The sequence below is a fragment of the Falco naumanni genome, chromosome 5 (genome assembly GCF_017639655.2).
Source record: "Falco naumanni isolate bFalNau1 chromosome 5, bFalNau1.pat, whole genome shotgun sequence".
Taxonomy (NCBI): Eukaryota; Metazoa; Chordata; class Aves; order Falconiformes; family Falconidae; genus Falco; species Falco naumanni.
The window spans coordinates 83,777,986-83,799,601 of NC_054058.1; the positions used below are offsets into that span (position 1 = coordinate 83,777,986).

The window sequence follows — 21,616 nt, forward strand, 5'->3', positions numbered from 1 at the left end:
TAGAATTAAATATGGTTAGGGACATCAACAGCAACAAGTAAAGCTTCTACAGGTATGTGGGTGATAAAAGGAAGACTAGGGAAAATGTGGGCCCTCTCCGGAAGGAAATGGGAGACCTGGTTACCTGGGATATGGAGAAAGCTGAGGTACTCAATGACTTTTCTGCATCAGTCTTCACTGGCAAGTGCTCCAGTCATACTGCCCAATTCACAGAAGGCAAAGGCAGCACCTAGAGAATGAAGAACCACCCACTGGAGGAGAAGATCAGGTTCAAGACTATCCAAGGAACCTGAAGGTGCACAAGTCCATGGGACCTGGTAAGATGCACCCGTAACTTCTAAGGGAACAGGCAGATGGCTAAGCTACCGTCCAGCACATCTGACAAGTTGTGGCAGTCCAGTGAAGTTCCCACTGACTGGAAAAGGGGAAACGTAATCACCATTTCTAAAAAGGGAAATAAGGAAGACCCAGGGAACTACAGTCCAGTCAGTCTCACCTCGGTGCCTGGCAAGATCATGGAGCAAATACTCCTGGGAACTATGCTAAGGCACATGGGAAATAAGGTGGTGACTGGTGGCAGCCAACATGGCTTCAACTAAGAGCAAGTCATTCCTGACAAATTTGGTGGCCTTCTATGAGAGGGTTACAGCACTGACTGATCAGGGAAGTGACTGATGTCATCTACCTGGACTAGTGCAAAGCATCTGACACCATCCCGCATAAAGTCCTTGTTTCTAAAGTAAAGAGACATTGATTAGACAGATGGACACTTGGTGGGTAAGGAACTGGCTGGATGGTTGCACTCAGAGAGTTGTGGTCAACAGCTCAGTGTCCGTCCCAGTGGAGACCGGTGACAAGGGGTGTTCCTCAGGGGTCCATACCAGGACCAGTGCTGTTCAACATCTTTGTCAGTGACATGGACACTGGGATTGAGTATACATACCCTCAGCAAGTTTGCTGAGGACACCAAGTTGAGTGGTGTGATTGTCACGCTGGAGGGAAGGGATGCCATCCAGAAGGGCCTTGAAAGGCTTGAGAGACAGGCCCGTGCAAACCTTCTGAAGTTCAAGGCCAAGTGAAAGGTCCTGCACCTAGATCAGGGCAACCCCCAGTATCAATAGAGGCTGGGCAGAAAATGGATTGAGAACAGCCCTGACAAGAAGGACGTGGGGTGCTGGTGAACAAAAAGCTAAACGTAAGCCAGCATGTGCATTTGCAGCCCAGAAAACCAACCTTATCCTGGGCTGCATCAAAAGGAGCATGGACAGCAGATAAAGGAAGGTGATTCTCTCCCTCTACTCAGCTCTTGTGAGACTCCACCTGGAGTACTGCGTTCAGCTGTGGGGCCCCCAATAGAAGAAGGACAGGGACCTGTTGGAGTGAGCCCAGAAGAGGGCCATGAAGATGACCAGAGGGCTGGACCACCTCTCTTGTGAAGACAGGCTGAGACAGTTGAGGTTGTTCAGCCTGAAGGGAAGGCAGCAGGTAGACCTTACAGCAGCCTTCCAGTACCTAAAGGGGGCCTACAAGAAAGCTGGAGAGGGACTTTTGGCAAGGGCATGTAGCGATAGGACAAGGGGAATGGCTTTAAACTGAAGGAGAGTAGATTTAGATCAGATATTACGAAGAAAATCTTCACTACAAGGGTGGTGAGGCACTGGAACACGTTGCCCAGAGAAGTTGTGGCTGCCCCATCCCTGGAAGTGTCAAGGCCAGGCTGGATGGGGCTTTGAGCACCCTGGTCTAGTGGAAGGTGTCCCTGCTCATGGCATGGAGGTTGGACCTAGACAGACCTCCAAGCCAAACCCAAACTTCTATGAATATGAACAGAGGGCAGAGGAACAGACAGGATTTGTTGTTTACAGGCAACAAAGGCCAGAGATATGTTCAAAGAGACTGTTAAGGAAAAGTTTCATTGAAGAACTGAAGCACTGAAAGACAGACCTCCTAAGTGACAGACAACGGTAAAGTGAAAACTGCAGAGTAAGAAAGATCTACATCTCTTAGAGAAACATTTAGCATCAAATTTACCTCCATTTGTCCTATCAAATAAAAGCATAATGCACTAGGTGTGTGGCATCTTGTAGACCAAGGCAAGGAAGGGCATGCCCTGTGCAGAAATACAGATATAGTAACAGTCTCTCAAGTATATAAATATTTGCATCTGAATATGATATGGACAAATTTTCAAAGACAAAACTGATTTATTTTTTTTAATTAAATAAGTGGTTGAATCTTTACTGAGTTCTAGAGATCTAGTGCAACCAGCATTTTCTGTTGCAATGACACTTTAAAACCTTGCGTAGTATGAAATTTAAAGTTCCAGCTACACAAACTGGGAACAGTGCTAACAGTGCAATATAACACTTAGAGAGACCAACACTATTTATGAAAGGTCAAAATGACAACACCTATTGTATGGCTAGAAAGTAACGGTTGATACAAAATTGCACAAAATTAAGTCCCAAACCTGTTTTTTTTTAAATTGTTCATTGCCAGGTTACTAAAAATACAAATGCTAATAATTCTTTGTACCTAGTTATAAAAAGAATTTCATACCCGAGATACTCTTAACTACAGACTAAAGGCAAATAAAACCCTGCATTTTATGTATTAGAAACTACTGCTTCCTTCTTTGCAAATGCAAGGGGAAGCTTTTGCCTGTGGTATTGCACAGAACACATACCACTACAGGATGTTCATAATTTTCTTCCTCATTTGAGTTAACCACAAAAATCAAGCAGTTTTACAGAGACGAGCTTATTTGGATGTCTTTGTGTATATTTAGTATCGTAAGCCAAGTGATGTTTCTATTTGCTTTGGCTGACTAAGGGAGAGTAAGGGAAAAAAATGTCTACTTACAAAGAATGACCACATCTTAGCTGTACCGAGAGAGAGCCATCACATGGTTAAAGGAGCAGGAAATAACTTACAGTTCACTCAAAGCTGGACTAAGCAATTCTGTGGTTTCAAATCTGAGCCTGTAGAGTTGCTGAAGCCGTATCTTCCAGTACACAGCTTCTTAATATAGCAGCTTACAAACTGGAGAGTCTGGTCCTCCCTGGAGGAGCAGCAGTGGAGGGTGGAGCAGTGCAAGAAGCCTGAGGAATATCATACTCCGGGTTTTGCTTCCCCCTCTCATCTACCTAAAGTTCTCTTTTTCTATACCAACATTAATGGTAATTTTGAGTCAGTGAAGATGAAATGGGAAGAGAAATTTCTAATGGCCTTATCTCAGGCTGAAGTGCACTCTGTGTAAGCAGTGCAGTGCTTTGCTGAGTTAGAAGAATATCAGCCATGTCTACCCCAGCACTGAGTATGGGTAGGACTATCATGTCTGCTGAGACACAAAGTTCATCAGCAAGAACAAAGCACTTCTGGAACTGAGAAGAAGGAAGTGGAGGGAAGAACAGTGAGGAAGAGAGACACTTCTACATGGAGATGTTTGTGCAGATCATGAATGCAGAGGCTGAAGGGAGAAATTAAGATCCTGGAAGCACTAGAGGTACAAGGCTGGAAGAGGAAATAAGGGGAAGAAACCCTTTTGCTGGGACAGAAAACTTGTTTAAAAAAAAAAAGTGTGTGTGCAATAAGAGTGCAACGAGTCCCTGAAGAAAGCTGAGACACAAAATTCAGAGGACAGGGGTCACTGTGCAGGACTTTAAAGCAAATCAGCAGGATGTGGCTTATAAAAGAAAGAGTGGTTAAATCAATTCCTAAAATATCATTACCAACTTCACCATAATCTGCTGTATAAAAATATTAAAGCTTTATTTTCAACATAGAAACTAAAATTATTTTTAAGTCAATAAATTACTGCTTCTGTTACAAAAATGTACTAAGAAGGTTGTAAAAGATCTCTTTTCTTTATCCCTAACACAGAAAGATACTAATGCAACAAATTAATACTAATTTCTTTCCTTATCCGCAAGTCACAGACAAACAAATCTCTTTGCTGTCATCTTGAGAGGGGAGAAAGTATTTACAATTTAGTGCCAAATTCCTGTATTCAAATATTCTTCTTGTTCTTCAGCCTAGACAGCAAGACAAGTACTAGGCCTTGTTATTTAATACTCAGAGAATGTTATTTAGGAATCCATATTTTAACACAACCTTCCTTGTAAACAATCTCAACAAATGCTTGCTAACTTTTGGGAGAACCATCATCGATAACACTTTGAAGTAAATACATTTTTTTTTAAAGCCTTTGCAATCTTAGAGGCAAGAATTATCTTTCCATAATTAGGAGTTCAAATAATTAGTATTTTCTTAGCTTTTCAAAGAGGAGGGAGCCACGTTTTCTTTCATTAGGTTGGTGTTTCTCAAATTGCAGGCACAGTACGCCTGCAAACAAAATCTACTCAGTGAGCACAGACTATGTTCCCATATAACTACACCACTGTGATGCTGTGTAGTGGCTAATTAACAAGGGAAGATAAAGGCAAAATGACACATTCGCTTTGAAGGGAAATGAGATGAATGCAGGGGAATTCAGCTTTACACAAAGTTCTGAAGGGGAAAATGGTGTGTGAAACCATCTTACAGAAATGGAAACACCTTGATTAGCAAGCATTAATGTGATCTTTCAGCTTTAAGCTAGACACACTGGAGAACTGGAAAATGCATTAACACTGTTTCTCAGAAAACTTAAAAAGAAAAAAAGCTGCCTTAGCGATGATTTTAAGGATAGCCAAATAAACAGTACAGGGAAAACAATCTCACCAAGTGAGATGCAAGTATGAAAGCAAGCACCTAAGGTGAACTGCAATCTGCCAATATGTCGTGGAGCTCTGCAACATGATCTTCTCCACAGAACATTAAGTCTACAGGAACTGAGTAATTCATTTAATGAACTTCTTCCAGAATCATATATTCTTAACACAGGCATTCTAATTTGAGATGCCTAATGTGTCATTCACTGCATAAACACGAAGAGGTGTCAGGAAAACTGGCTAGCTTTAACTCATGGGTAGCAGAAAATACACTACTGATCTTTAAGAATTAAGCAAGTGAGCAACTTTCTAAGAAAGCATCCCTATAATTTGTTTGGATTACATCTCATCTTCCATTTGGCCCTTCTAGTACACTGCTCCTGTCATGAAGATCACAGCAAACTTTAGGCTCTTCAAATTTAACTGCAACTGTCCCTGAAGGTAACTGCACACCTACTGTGCCCACTTTAATGATTATCCAGGCATAAACAACATGTCTCGAAGCCACAGAAGTTAAGTGTGCCAGCGTACCCAAGCAAATACCCTGAGAAACAAAACTATCTTGCACAGCATCCAAGTCATGTCCTGGTAGAATGGGCTGTTTAAAACACTAAATCCACTTTGCATGATTTATTGTTACAAGGAAAACAAACTGGCTAATAATAATAAAAAATAATCCCTCTGCACCCAAGTAACACATAATGCCAACCTTCTCTGAGGAAAATGTACCCTAACTTACCAATAAGCAACTCTGTCTAGTGCCCATGACACATTTTTGTTACTTCCTATATTTTATTATCTAGGCATTAGGTCATAAAGCCATAAGTCTCCTGCACTATGCTAAGTTTTATTTCTGTACTACAAAGATTCCTCAAGAGACGAGCCTATGAAACACACTCATTGGAAGAGAGGACACCATAAATCTTACCACACTGCTTTACGTGAACTGCAAACTTTCTCTGACAAACTAAGCACTTAAAAACTCACCAAACCCCATCTCCACTGCAGACAGCTCTGCCTATAAAAGGTCAGTGAAAGAATCAAGCCTAAGCTTTCTGTCATGTTGGTCAATAAAATACTGCAAAGTTCCTACATGACACTCACTCATCATGTACAAACCACTTGAATGCTTCACTCTACCTATTCCAGCACTGAGTTAGGAGCTGCCAGTGGCAACTGCTGCCATTGCTGGCACCTGCAGCCACTACTTACCACTGATAGCAGTAAACAAGTTCCTAATTTCAGCACTACAGAGACACTAACATTAGAGTAATAAGGATCATAAGAAGCTCTACAGAAAAGACAGGGATTTTTTTTCAGGCAGAACTACCAGCACTCCTCCGAAAAAAAAAAAAAGAGAGATGCAAGATCTGAAGTTAGAACATTCTCCATTATCACTTTTTTACCCTGAAAGTTTATGGAATAAGCATGATCTTATACATTCTACTTGCTACAAATCTGTCTTATACTAAACCCTTGAGAGCACCAGAAGAAATATGCACAGAGGAAACATTCCAGTGATAACATATTCAAATCAATATTTATAATCAGATATTGCAGAGAAATCACATCAATTCATTAAAAGAAGAATAAAGTAGAGTCTTTCCATTTGCATATTTGCATGAAACAGTAAACTCAGTCTTTATCTTCTAACAAGAAACTACCCCTTCCTTAAGTATTCTCCTAAACAAGTGGTATCTGGACATCCTGGTGGAAATCTCGTAGTCAAAACATGACTGTTCATCTGAATCCCACGTTAAAACTTTGCACTCTTCTAAATTTCTCCTCTTGGTTCTTAGCTGTGAAGAGCTGGTAAGTTACAACACAACAGCTTGGGAGTACAAATTTTTTTCATTCTGTTGCATCTGTATGCTATAAGATTCCACAGCATGTTATCAGGAGCATGTGTGGCATACTTGACCAGCCGATTAACCATGGAGATGCTAAGAGACTTTCAGCACTTGACCACCTTCAAAGCAAAGACGAAAAATCTATGAAGTAGCTCAGAAGAGAATATAAGAGCACTGAAGCGTTAATAGATTAGAGGTACTTGTTCCAGGCCTGTATTACTAGATCACCTTCTGTTTAGCAATACATAACACTTCATGAGGGAGATACACAGTAACTGAAATTTGTAGTAGAACTCACCTTGCATGTCAAGACACAAATTGACCTGTATAACATACCAGCTACAAGCATGGTCAGGAGAGATGTAACCACTACAGTCACTGAAGCAAAGACAGAAACTCAGCTGATAATTGGAAGCTTTTAAAGTAAGTTGAATAGGAGATTTAGGTAACAACCAGTGATGTCTACTGACAGTAACGGTACTTTAACATCTAAAATTCTGTCACTCGCTCTTGAACCAAACCCCACAACTTGGTGAATTGAGCCTTGTCTCAAATACATACAGCTACAAGATGCAATGCCTCACAGAGCATTCACATGTGATCTCAAAACATTTCTCAGCCACGGGTACAGAATGTTTACAGCACAGCTCACCACCTTAGCTTAGTAGCAAGCTGTGAGGAAAACAAGCATGAGAAACACTTCATGATAAGTAACCCTACTGTAAATACACGGAGGCACTTTGAGCAGGGGTCCTCAAACTACGGCCCGCGGGCCAGATACGGCCCCCCAGGGTCCTCAATCCGGCCCCCCAGTATTTACAGACCCCCCCGCCGGGGGTTGGGGGGGAAACCAAGCAGCCGCAGATGGCTGCCTGCCGCTTCATCCGCGCGCCGGCCCCCTGGTTAAAAAGTTTTGAGGACCCCTAACTGAGTATGATGGCTAAGCCACTGGCTCTGAAGAATCTGATCGGATCCATTTCTGTGAAAAACAGTATTTTAGGCACAGGCTTGGTTCAGAGGAACTGTCAAAAACCAATGTAACTGTCTCAAGAAGAGAAGATTATTACTGACAAGTTGTTTAGGGAAGTGACTCCTGTGGAAACTAGTGAGACATTTGAAGATGTTGCATGCCTTTTCACATAGAACAGGACAGACCTCAAAAAAAAAATAGGCATAACTCAATATTCCACAAGACCCTATCCTTTATACACTTTCTCTTCTCCTCCTGCATCTCATTTAAAAACACATGCAAAGATGAGATGACCACTGAATTGATGATTCAATTCTTTCTATCTGTTCAAGAGGGAACTCCTTTCCAAACTACAATCTCAACCTTTTTGGGATATAGAGCCTGCAGCATAAACTCAAACTGAAGAGTCCCAACACTTCTCAGCCACATGAAGTTGCCCATTACTCAGACCTGTAGTCCATCTTAAAGTCTTATTACTTGTGTTTACAAAAACAGCATGAAGTCCTTTCTTGATAAAACCTTAATTTTTTATAAGTTAGGAGCGATAATTGCCATTCAGATTTTTATTTTGTTTCATCTCAACTATTGCTGTAGTTTGTCTTTTGGCTCTGACATACAATCTTACACTGGTCACATGCACTTTAAAAGCAGCCAAAACAGTTTTCTTGTTTTATTACTATGTCACTTCTCTTTCTGCATTCTTTACCAGTTCCTGTTTACCATATCAACCACGGCAAGATCTTAACAATAACAACCTGCTCCTAGCCATACTTGTTACACCTTATCCAAGTGTTGAGTCCTACTTCTAAGCAGTGTAAAATATCCATGCTCCACTGCCTGCTTCTAATGTTATCAAGTACATACTTCTCATGTTTTCTTTCCTAAGGCCCCTCACACAAAATTATTTCTACAGAATAAGCTAGTTTTTCCATCAGTACCATTACTGACCAATACTAACAATGCAAATTATTAAAGTATCTTCTTTGTTAAAAATTATTAATGAGACACCTGGCATTTGCTTTCACTTACAAAACTCATTTTTATGCCTTTGGACATAATTAAAGTGACTGGTTTATAATGAAGCAGACTTAAGCAAAACCATCCAAGTTTGGCATAACCAGAAATATATTTCATTAATACGCACAAAAGTAATCTCATAGCTCATTTCATAAGTTTACATAAGCTTTTATTTCTACATTATAATAAAAACTAGTTATTGAAAAATTTCTACAGACAGTAAGTTTTACACCTTATGCTACATTATGCTGGATGACTACTGCAAGTGGTTCTACATTTGGATTTATATTTCAACCAAATTAACTATAGTTGCAGCCTTAACTGTTAGCCAGTGGCTTGGTTTTGAAAGCCTGATCTGTCACAGCCAAAGGTATTTTAACTGCTTGTAGATTCAGATAAGTATTTTACAGCTCAGCAAGTTAGGGGAAAAAATAAAAGGAAGAAAAAAAAAAAACCCAGAGGCAGTAAACTTCTGTATGTACATTTGCCTACTAGTCAGTGAGATTCCCAAAGTATCAGCATAGTCCAGAAAATGGTATCAGTCTCAGCAACACGTGCACAGCAATGGCTCTTCACCACTTCCCCCACGCCCAGGTCATTTTTGTGTTTACCAGTCATCGTTACTTAAGATGCCACTGAAATTATGTCAGTATCAGAGTTCATAGGTTATGAGTATCAATCAAAATTAAGCTACTTTATTAATTCATTTGCTTTTCAGTAGAATAAAAATTGAGCAGTTGAATCCTCAATGTTATTTCAAAGTAGCTGCCTTGTTATCAGTCAAAAACAGAGTCAAAGGAAAGACTGTCGAAATAAATCAGGTCCAGAGCACCACGTGCTTGCTTAACCAAGCCCCTCAGGACTGATACCAGCATTATGCCCTCCATAAGAGCACTATGATTTATTACTACAAAAGAGTATCTAGGATCATAGTTTAATGTCTTAACTGCTCCTCTGGTATTCATTTCACTAGTGATCTAAACACAAGGTCAAGTAAAATATAACCTTAAATTATGTCGATATGGCAGATGCAAATCACATCCAGTAGCAGATCCATGCCCCACACTGACAGAAACACCACCTGCAGCAGCCAGGTAGCACAGACAATTCAGCTGATAGGATGCTAGAAGTTTGCTTTCCCTATGAAACTCACAAGATTTTCCTTTCTTAAAAAGTAGCATTTACAGTCTGAAGTTTCACTAATGAATAATTCAGACACGGATGTTAAGAGATCAAATATCACGTACATTACAGCAAAAAGGCATTTATCAGCATAGCATGCCAACACTGAGTCAGGCTAGAAGGTCAACAGTATCAAGAGTACTGCTGGGCTCTGACAGGCATCGTGGATTCAAGTTAGACAGCCAAAGTGGTTACCATCTCCAGGTACCCACTCCACTTCTGATAGACATTGCCCTGTCAAGAGACAGAGATGTTCAATCATTACTTTCTGAATTGTCACCATTTTTGGCTCATGGCACAGTAAGCCAAAAAATATCTCCAGAGCTTCAATGCTCAAGTCCTCACAATTGAGGAGAGACCCTCAATTACAGTAAGATGAGACTGCGCTTAAGCTAGAGAGCATATAGGGCTGAGGGAAAAGGGGAAGAGAATAGGCTACAATTGGAAAGTCATCCAAGATTCAGTGTAAACCACAAGGCTGCATAGTTTCAAGAAAAATACAAAGCAAGTTACATCTATGAAGCTGTCAGACTGCCACAAATCGCATGACACCCAGACACTACATAGACATTTACCTCCAAAGTCTGCTTTAAACATGCTATTTATGCAGAAAAGTTGAGAACTTGAGTAGGTGAGTGTTACAGCTGAGCGTAACAAAACCGGAAAGTGTGTTCACTTGACAAGAAAACCCACATTGTAGAAAAACAAACTGGAAATCAACTTACACAAATTCATACACTATTTTTTAAATTTAGAGAAGTGTTTTGGTTTTGGGTTTTGGTTTTTTTTTTCCAAAGGAGCTAAACATGTGAAATGTGTGCCTGCAAATAGTTCAATTAATTGAAGCCATTTTACACACATCTATTACTTTTCAGAAAACATCCTTTATGGTCACACCTTCTGAATCATTCAACTTGGTTACTCCGACAGCATCTTACTGAACCTACCTCCATGTAAATATCACCTACTTCCTGTTAAGTTACTGCGCCTTATGCTTTCCTTGCAACAGTCAGTTTGATCAACAATACCATTTCAAAGTCCAAAGAGGTATGTGGAACTATTATGACTGCATGGATATCCTGCTTTAAACCACAAATTAAAGTTCATTAAATACTCTTCACAGTGTTACAGCAAGATGGACAGTGCCTAACACTAGTATGCTAGGCACTGGACGCAAAACATCAGAAGACAGCCTGGTAACATAATTTTCAATGGCTTCCAAACAGTAATTTAAAAAAAAGAAAATATGCACTTTTCCTTTCTTATTTTCATCAAAAAAAAATCCTATTTTTCTAAAAGCTGTTTCTTTTCTAAAGGAAGTGGTTAACTTTTGAAGCCTTCAAGTAGTTCTTAATACAGACAAGCACAGTTTTAATACAGTTTTATATTAACATAACAGAAGGTATTCTGAAAATTAAGAACTTGCTGCTATACTTGGTAACACATGTACTATGAGGCTTTTTGGTTTAACCACTACGTTTCCCTTTTACATACATATATACACACAGGCACATATAAACAGGAAAAGATGCAATATTTAAGTTGCATTTGAGTACATTAATCTGTTGTTTAGGCAAGAAAAAGTACAGACTAAATCCAAGGCAGGCCTAACACTGATAGAAGCCTTCCTACAACTTCCGTCAATATCGCTTTGTTGTGCCGCAGGTGCACCTGAGCCTTATCCCAGCCTCGTCGAGCAACCAGAACTTTTGCCAGCGAGCTCCGCAGCTGCTCCCTTCCTGGGCAGTTCCCCCTGCAGAGCCCCCCAGTTGCACGGCAGGGCTGAGCCCCACCAGCCGACCCTGGGAGCTCGGTGCCGACGGACAGGGGAGCGCAAAAGGACGGAGCCCGCACCGGAGCCCGAGGCGGTCTCGGAGCCGGCACGGCCAGCGCGGCTCCAGCCGCAGCCGGCACGGCGGAGGGGCGAGGCCGGGCCCAGCGCTCGGGGCTGGCAGCCCCGCCGGGTCGGGCCGCGCCGGCCCAGGGACCCCGACACCACCGCTGCGGGCCGCGGCCGCCGCCATTCATTGCCCCGGCACCTCCGCTCCGCTCCCACCGCCCCGAGCGCTGCGGCCGAGGCGGGCAGGGAGCGAGGCCTGCGGAGGCCGCCCCCCTCCCGGGCGTCGGGACGGGGCAGCGGAGCGGGCCGGGCCGGCTGAAACTTCCGCAGCCCTCAACTTCCCGGCGCCCCGACCGGCCTGTCCTCACACGCCCCCCGCCTGCCCCGGCCCTCCGCGCCCGGGGTGGGGACGGGCCCGGGGGTCTCCGGCCCGGGAGCGCCGCGGGCCGCCCCCTGCCCTCCCCGCCGCCGCGGGCTGGGACTCACCACGCATTTCTTGCCGAGGAAGCTGAAGAGGCTCTCGTTCTCCTGCGGGGTGAGCAGCAGGGAGCCCACATTGGTGACCCGCCGCGGCTGCGGGGGCTGCTGCTGCGGGTTGCCGCTCATGGCCGGGGCCGGCCCGGCGCTGCCCTCGCTGCCCTGCGACCGTTGGCGCCCGCGGCCCCCTCCTCCTCCGCTGCCGCCGCGGCCTCACAGCAGCCGCATCGCGGAGCCTCCCTCTCGGGGCCGGGGAAGGAGGGAACCGGTGAGGGACGGCGGGACCTCGGCCAGCTGCCGGCGGCCCGGAGACGGGAGCAGCCGCGCCGGTGCCGCTCCGCGCCGGCGGCCGATCGCGCCCGCCCCTCCGAGAGGCGCTAAACTTCCAACTCCGGCCCGGCTTCGGCGGCCGCACGATCCAACATGGCAGCGGGGGCGGGCGAGACCACAGCGCGCGGCAACCAGAGGGGAGGCCGGCGAGCGCGCGGCCGCCGCGACCATGCGCCGTGCGAGGGGGGGGGGGGGGGGGGGGGCGCCGCCTTCCGCTCCGGCCCCGCCGCGCCTGGGCGGTCCGTTGGTGAGCGCCGGCACCTCCCCCGCAGTACCTGCCAGGCCGACCTGGCCGTTGCTGGGCGGAAGCGAAGAGCAGGGCAGGAGGAGGAGGAAGAAGAGCAAAGCGCGGTCGCTGCCGCCCCCGCCTTCCCCGGATGGGGCCCGGCGGCACGCGGCCGCACGGCGGGGACTGGCGCGGCGCTGCCCCGGAGGCCGTGGGAGCCGCTGGGGCCGGGCGTGAGGAGGATGCGGCCAGGGGTGCCGCGGGGCAGAGGGGTGGTAGGGCCGCGGCGAGGGGGGGGCCGGGGTAGTGCGGGGGGTCACCGGCCGCGCGGGAGGTCGCGACACCCGTTAAACGCCCCGCGGCCTGAGCCGAAGCCCGTCATCGAGCGAGCGCGCAGGGCGGCGGGGCCGGGCCTCCCGCGGGGCCGGGGAGCCGCGGCGTGTCGGAAACCCTTTGGCTTCCAGTGAAACCTGGCGCGATTTGTAACGCAAACGCGTGTTCGCCTTTTGTAAGGGCAGGCGGGACGCTGCGGGGGGGTCGCCGCCCGGCTGCGTCACGCCCGGCGCGGTGCGGGGGGGCGGGCGCGGGGCTGTCCGCCATGGCGCTGCGGGCCGCGGGCTGCCCCGGGCGGGGTGACACCTACAGATAGCGGGGGGGCGCTTCGGGCTCCCCGCGGCCAGCCCCTGAGGAGCAGTGGGTACCGTCAACTGCCGTTGTCGGCCAGATCTCGCTTCCCCCTGCTTCTCCCCGCGTGACAGCCGCTAGCGGGGGTGGAGGTTGAAGACCTTCCGAAGCCTGAAGATGCAGAGCGCAGCAGCCTTATGCCCGGCCTGGCTTTCAGTTGCACGAAATAAATGTTCATGCTTCCTGCGTGCAAAGGTGAAAATCAGATGTCAAGTGAGCACCTTGCTAGTTTTCTCGGCGTTTTGAGGTGAAGAATGTGTTAGCATCGCATCTTCTGATAAATTCATTGTCCATCTGGAAGATGCTAAAGCGGTGCCCCCATGGTGATTTACTTTGTATTGTAGGAAAGAACTGAAGAAGCACAGGGGGAAAACCTGTGAACACAAGTCTTTGTACGAAGCTGTACTGACTTCGTGTCTTCCAAAAGATCAGGCAGGAACAGATGGCAAGCCCTTCTGCTCTGCTTATAGGCCGTTTTCACTGTACTTAAGAGCCTGTAGTTGTCCAAAAGTGTTAGGAAGGGACAATATGGTTGAGAATCCCGAGTTTACAGCATAAACTGAATTTAAAATCTGTGCATATATAGGACTCCTCAATCTGCAGATCTCACAGAAGTGTCTTGGGCCTTTGCTGTAAAGGAAAAACTGTATGAACCAATGCTTCCAAAGTACTTTTCAGCAATCCTGGATTCTTTGATTTTCATTCCTTTCTTGTGTAAGTATGTATATATTTTAGTGGAAGGGGAAATACTTTAGCTAAAGAGTATTAGTATGTTGCTCATTGAAAATGCATGTAAAAAGATAAAACACATGGATTTTACAACACCCTTGGTATTTTGTTTTTTAATTTATTTCATAAAGCAATTATTTTATAGCCAAAAGCATTTCAAGGAAATTTACATACCCCTGTTAGTGGTCACAATGTAAATAGCTCAGAATACAGTACATGCTGGTACTCTCCTCACCTTCCTGAACACTTACATTCCTTGATATTTTTTTTTTCTCGTTGCTGTTAACTTTCACGGTTTGTAATTCACTGTGTAGATGTTGCCATTCAAAGAGAGTTCTGGGTGCTACAGGTGGTAAGTTTTGCTTCTTACTGTTCTCACATGAGCTGGCTGGTAGCTATTCATAAGGGTCCTTTAACCTTCAGGGTCTATTAGGATTTTTTTTTTGCTTTCTTTAATAGGGGTAGGCAGGAAAGGGAATAAAAAGCAACTTTTTTCAGAGCCTGTGTTTCATTAATTATGCAAAAGCTGGTTTTGTTTTTGTATGATGCCAAAGCAGCGAGTCCTGAGGGGAAATGGAGATATCAGCATTGTGATAAGTCTGAGGGACACACTGAAAAATAGGGGTTTTGCCTTTGACATTTATGTTTGCAGTAATATCAGCAAAGACCTGCATTCCTGCATAAAACATTCAATTTCAAGCAAAGTTCTCTTAAGGAAAGCTACCAGCTGGAATTACCTTTCTACACTTTGAAGAAATTGAAGTGCTCTTTCTGACCTTTTAGTGAAATTGCTGTCATTGTTTATCTGAGGCTTTCCTCTGGATTTCTGACTGTAGTCCTTGCGGTTCAAGCTGTCTTAGCCCACTGCTGGTGTCTGTAAGCTTTAGGGGAAGCTGCTCTTCGTTGCTATTTTTCCATTTCAGGGTATCAGCTCATAGCGCCAAAGTAATGAAATACATTGGAAGTGACATAATGTGTATCAATATAAGCAAGTGTAATGATTTTAAAGGTTTATATTATAAATACTTATTTAATAAACAGGTTTTATTATCCTTGTCAGACTTATCTTTGACAGGAAAAATGTATGTCTGAATTTTGTCTTTAAATGTGGACCTGCGACGTAGTTTTTCGTACTTTCATACTTTTGAGTTTCAGAATTTAAATAATCTTACAATTTCAGAAATAGCATTCAGTAATTAAAAATGGAGTAAAAAGATGAAGAAAACTTTAAACTTAAAAGTGATTTTTTCTAGTGGTACAAATTATATTTTAAAGGTTTTATCAAAGTCTGAAATATCTAAATGCAAGAAGTTAGTTCTGCAAGGATTTTTTTTATTTTTATTTTTTTTTGCTGCTGTCACAACATTTCTTAAATCTTGGGTTTTGTCCCAATGCTGAATTTAGGTCACAGTTTGGTTTTCTTATTTTCCGTAAGGTGAAGAGACAGTTGATTCCACCAAAGAACAGGCAGGCTTTAAGGGGAACACAGCTCTCCATAGAAAAAAATTCCGTACTGTCTCTCTTCCATCTCATGTTATTCTTAGTGACAAGTGGAGCAGCCTGGGACAAGTGCAAACCTCGCTGCAGCGACCACATAGGCATGGCTGGGGGAGATAAGGAGTGAAAGTGCATGATTACTGTCGCCGCATGGGAAGGGTATGTCAACAGGGAAGGCCAAGAATGAACAAAAAGGGGGAAAGGCTCGTTGCCCACCGTTTTTGGTTGGGCCTGTAGAAAACACCAGTCCACTTACTGCAAAACCACTTGTGGTAACCAGAAAGAGGAACTGTCTTTGTGGTTGGACATGGGGTTTGAGCTGTGAAGGCACAAGTTCTTTTTTTTTTTTTAAGTAAACCTCGTTGTTTTTCTGAACAGAGACCTCATTGAAGAGGACTGGGTTTGCATCGTTACTGAATTGATGCAAATAATGTATGTTATTTTACTGGTAAAAGGTTCACTCACTTTAATCTCTATGTACTGAACCTTTAAACATTTAGGAATCCCAGCCCGGTCTGGAGGTAACTGAATCATCTGTTAAGTTGCAGCTCATTTCAGGTTCAGTCACTGCATTTCCTTTCTCACAGAGATTTTGCATTATCTGTTTCAGGCAGGTAACAGTCTGGAAAAAAAGAGGATCTGAAGGCTGTGGTGGTGGTGGGTTTCTCTATATTGAATTTATATTCTTTCAATTACAGAAGGACATGAATTAGTAACAGAAGTTGCAAACATTGACGATTATGTTTTATTTTAATTAGTCAGGAAAGCTTCTGCTGGTTCTGTATGGATGTGGAAGTGGAGTGTCAGTAGGAAGAATCCTCTCCTTTTGTGGCTGGCCATGTGGCAGAGCATCCTTGCCATGAGGGTGGGCAGGCTAGAGCCTGAGAACCAATGCCGTGGGGACAATAAGTTCTTTCATTTCTTGCACAAATGCTCCTTGGGTGCCAGCTAGAACTTCTTCTCTCCTTGTAGTGGCTGTTATGCATGTCTTGCTGTTTTGCCATGTCTTTTCTAGGCCTCATTTTTGACCTCAGACTGTTTACTTGAAGGAAAGTAATTTGTGCCCTTCCATTTTGCTCAGCAAAGGGTAACACAGATTTTTCTTTGGATGAATCATACTTTCAATATGTGAGGGTAAGATACAAGCAATTTTATTTTAACTTTAAAATCAGTTATGGAGAGATCTTGCTCTTGTCAAGAGCTCCTCTACAATTCCTTTGTGGCCTGAAGCATTGGCCTGTATCACTCTCCCTTTCAGGACTGTGGAGTAGATGGACCAAACAACATACTGGAACTTGGCACATCCTCTCTCTCCTCTTAATACTTACTTGTTCATCATTACCTGCAGTAACTGTGGAACTGTACTGTAGCTGCTCTGCAAATAAGAGGAAAACATTTTTCTTTCCCCAGCCCAGCTAGCATCTAGCCATGCATCAAAGCTTGTCTTCAAAATTGTATAGCGCAGCATTTGATGAAACACTCTTTTTATTGTCTTGGTTTATACCTCAGCAGAGGTGCGACTTCTGAGTTTTACACCCAGCAATAACCATGAGTGGAGTAAATAAGTTTGTTTTGATTTTTCCATGGGTATTAAAAGGAATATTTATTCCTTACTTTGTTTCCTGACAGTTTTTAAATTCAATGTAATGAAATCTCCCTTCAGCAGTTAATCAGCCACCATAAAGCTCAAGACCTTCGCCAGTTAAAAAAAGAAAAAAGCAAAACATGTTCTTTCCTTACTGCAATCCACAAATCCGTTGTTAGAGCACATTTCCTTAACAACAGAATTCTTGCTCTGGCTTTGAAACGTCAGTTCTTGTTTGGAGCGTGACTGACCTTGCACCCTGATCAGCATGGTTCTGACCAGGAAGCCTTGTCCTTACTGAGCGGAGGGGAGCACAGGCAGATGCTTTCAAAATCCACCCTTTTTACTGTAAGCACTAAGTATGATGTGCATACTTGCCCGCTAAGAGCTGGCTTGAGGTCAGTAGTTTACTCCCAATAACTCCATGAACAGCTTGCAAATACATAGTGCAACTCGGCAACAATTGCAGTTTGGATCCTGATGGAAGACTTAGTAACATTCATGTACAGGGTTTTTTTGTTTGGTTGGGTTGGGTTTGGGTTTTTTGGGGCTTTGTTGTTTTTTTTTTTTTCCTTTTACTTCTGTATCTGGCATTTTACAATCCTAGGGAACAGGCATAAACCACACCTTGGTTCTTGTTGGGGTTGTGCTGGCGCTCACACTACCAGATCCTTACTGCTGCAGCCCTGTGGTGTGTCAGGGCTGGCCGTGTCCCACCAGTCCTGTTCTACTGCTGCTGCCTTCCAGGAGGCCAGAGTGAGATCCCATCAAAGGTCATCCTTCATCTGGCAGATGGGTCCAGACCTGGGGCTTCTCAGTTGCATCAGACCGTCTCTGGTGCCTTAGTACTTCTTTGTCTTGCTTCTGCGTGGTTTTGCTAGCTGATGCAAATACCTAGGGGTAGGTGGGTGGGTGGGGAAAGAGCAGTCTTTATGCATCAGTGTTCTTGAAGGCATATGGCTCCACCTCATAAAGCAAGACTGAGAACGTGCATGTCTTGATCAGCCTGATTTTTGTGTTCAGGGAGTTTACTTGTATCAGCCCCACGTCAACTATAGCCACTGGTATGGTGAACTATATTGTTTTTACAGGAAAAAGAGAATATGCTTATCAAATCTAGAAGCTTAACAAATGTATGCTGTAGGAGCTTTAACAACCATAAACAAAATTAAACTGAACATGCTGCAGACTGGCTTGAAAAGGTGTTGAAAACCATCTCTTCTTTTGTTTTTCAAAACTCTGTGTGCATTCCATTGACTGTTGCTTATGCATCAACAAGAAAATCTGCACTCTGACCAGTTGTTTTATCTCAGAGGTAAGTAAGTCTAAAAGTAAATCTTTGGTTTTGATTGCATTCTGTTAAGTAAAGATAACCAAATTTTCTTAAGACCTCAGGAATATCTAGAATTTAGCACAAACAGCCAAGTTATTTTAATTGGCACTTTCCTGGCTACCCTATTATTACTTGCAATTAAGGACTGTTCCCATGGTATGTAAGATAGCACATACAAATGACATCAGTGCTTTCTGTGGCTATCTGCTTTGCTCATGTTCATCAACTAAACTTGAAAGAGAAGTTGTCCTATGAGAACTAATCTAATTTTTTTCTTGTTTCTTTTTCTAACAAAAGTATTGTTGTATGCGTAGCACAGCAGTGCCTAAAGCCCCATACCTATTTGGTGCCCAGATACCTTGTAAACACATATGAGAACCCAGCAGCTGATCCGGAGGGAGGCGACATTAAACTTGGAGAACATCCACGGCAGCCTGCCTCATAAAACAAACCATCTTTGAATAAATACTGATTCTGTGTGCTGTAACTTGAAGTAGAGAAATTAAGTTCCTTTAATCAGTTTTATTTCTATACTTCTCTATCACAGATAAATTTTAGAAGATGTATAACTTTTTTTTGTAGATGTCATGGAAGCCTACCATCACATGTTAATATATATATATATATATATAAAATCTTCAGATCTACCACTTTTCAGCTGATAGGATATTTCTGTGGATTTAAGAAGGCCAGAACTGATTTATTTGAACTCTTGACTTGGTTTTACAGGGTTTGCTACAATGGCATAACATGCAATGCCGACCTGCTTTGTCCAGTTAGGTTTCTTGGCCTTGAATTTTGTCATCTCTGCTTAAGAGATGAAACCAAACATCTTCGTTTAAAACATTCTTACAATAATTACAGTACAACGAGTTGCTGTTTAAAATCTAGAAACCTACAGAACAGTTAATAAGGCTTTCTGGGAAAATACTTGCTACTGTTATAGCAGCTCTTTCACAGAGGTCATGGCAGGGAGCCAGAGGAGGTTGGTAGACAGCTAGGCAACCAGAAAAGAACAAGTTTGTCAGCATGTACAGCTGATTACCGTGAGAATGATTTTCCATAAGCATAGCCTGCAGAGTGTTTGCTTGAGGGGGTGGGGGTCTATGTGTGTTAATTTTTCACTAAACTTCATAAAAGCTAAGCCATTTTTAACTGTGATAGAAAGTAATTTGTTCAAATGAGATGGAATGAGGCTTGGTATTATTTTTATACTATTTTTATGCTACCTACACATTGCAGTAGGCTTGAGGTATGATATTTCAGTATATATAGGCAATATAGGATTATTCCCATAATGATACGTTATGACAATTATTTTGGATAGGTGTTTTGATTTCTACTAGCTGCAGTGAACAATTCAGAACAAGAAAACATGAGAAATGTTCTTAGTGGCAGAAGAGACAGCCTTTAGTTATTGTGCTCTCCTGCTTGTGAATGTCATCTAGATTGCCAGCGTGTATCATAAGAAATAAATTCACTTTCTTTTCTAGGTTGCTCATGTTTATAACTGTAGTGTAACTCTGTGGGAATACGGGCAGTCTTGAAAGTTTTATGGGGCTCTGTAAGCCAAAATCTCTAATCAAGTATAACTGAATCATAGTCCCAGTCTCCAAAACAGGTTGTTGAACTACTGAACTGTACCTATACCTCTTCTTTCTCTGGCCATCTCTATGTGCAAGGTCAAGGCTGAAAGGCCTGTGTCATGTGGAGACACTGAAATAATCTGGTGTTAGCTGGTTGCCTAAGGAATGCTATAAAGCCGATGGACTGGAATAAATGCATGAGCTCTAAACTTTCAAAGGAGAAGACAAAAATCAATTCATATTTACACTGAAAAAAAGTTTTTGATTAAATAACCCACTCAATTTTTAATACTGTTCTTGAATATACAGAATGTTTGCCAAAGTCTTTATAACCATGTGTGGTTTATTTCAAATATGATGCAATCCATAATCTGCAGCCTGCTTGATTTTACAATATGAGCTGTCTTTATCCATTGTTTATTGTCTTTGAATACGAGGAGGATCAGAATATTAGGAAGAGTGCAGTAGCTTTGAGGATGAGCCATAGGAATGAGATGAAATTCAGTAGCAAAAGGCACTGTACTGAAGTGTGCTGGTTGGGAGTGACCGAGGGGGAGGCCTGAGACTGGCTGGGAGCTGCCCTGGCCATGTGGCCTGGGAAAGGTGAATGCGTGTCCCGGGGGGGTCGAGGGAGAGGCTCCTGCTCACGCCAGGGAGCTATTCGTACGGTTGTGCAAGGCCATAATGCACCTTACCAGAAATAATGTGTATGATCCTCTCTGCCCACTTTCTAGAAGATGAATTTAGATTGGAACAGGTTCAGAGGAAAAATAGCATGTCTGGGAAAGTAGGAAAGAGGAGACGAGGTATCATGGCAATACAAAATGAGAGAAGACCTGAGAAAAGATAAAACTGTTTAAATGTAGTGTACTTACTTAATCATTGAACAGATAGAATTTCTGTTGAATGGCTATAATTTCTATGGATACATGTAATTTCTAAACAATCCACAATGACTGCATCCTTATTTATCAAGTGATAAGGGACTTCATGAGGAACACGTCAGAGAAAAATACCTTTTTTTTAAAGGGAAGGGCAATGTTGCTTCAAGAAAAATGTTAAGTAGTTAATAATGGATACAATTAGACATAAATTTACAGATTCCTAATTGTGAGGATAGTCTGTAATGTGTCTCCAGCAGGATTAAGTAGGGGCAAAAAATTTAGCTGCTTTTAAGCTGGATCTCAAGACATTTATTAAAGTGATTCTATAAAGTGTTACTTTTAACACCAAAGGACAGGACTCTAATTCAGAAAATACCTTTGGTTTTTCTGTTCATATTTGTCTTTTAGGTATCTTACCATCTAAAAAGTAATAATACAAAGTCACTGCTATGGAAGGAATTCAGAATCTTCTGTCTTAAGTTGTGCAAAACTAATAAATTATTTGGAGTCTGTTAGAGAACAGAAACTCCTAAACAAATCTGTCAAATCTTAACATAAGTCTCTGTTTAGTCTGCAGTGGTGAAATTGCTCTGAATAGAAGATACATGATAAAATATGTGTAACAGGTCTTGTCAAAAAGCTTTTTCATTCTGTTTAGCACTTTCCAATAACAGACAATCTCTACTGCATTTAATAAAAAGTAATAAAACTGCT

At 43.0% G+C, this 21,616-nt stretch overlaps 1 protein-coding gene across 3 annotated transcripts in view; it reads right to left on the reverse strand.

Moving 5' to 3' along the window:
- WASL (WASP like actin nucleation promoting factor) overlaps nucleotides 1-12,531 on the reverse strand; it is a 58,322-nt gene extending 45,791 nt beyond the window's left edge. For all 3 annotated transcript variants that reach the window (XM_040594907.1, XM_040594908.1, XM_040594906.1), the window contains exon 1: nucleotides 12,058-12,531. In XM_040594907.1, the coding sequence (XP_040450841.1) occupies nucleotides 12,058-12,177 (120 nt within the window). In that variant the 5' untranslated portion in view covers nucleotides 12,178-12,531. The remainder of the gene's footprint in view (nucleotides 1-12,057) is intronic.
- Nucleotides 12,532-21,616: the final 9,085 nt, after the last annotated feature.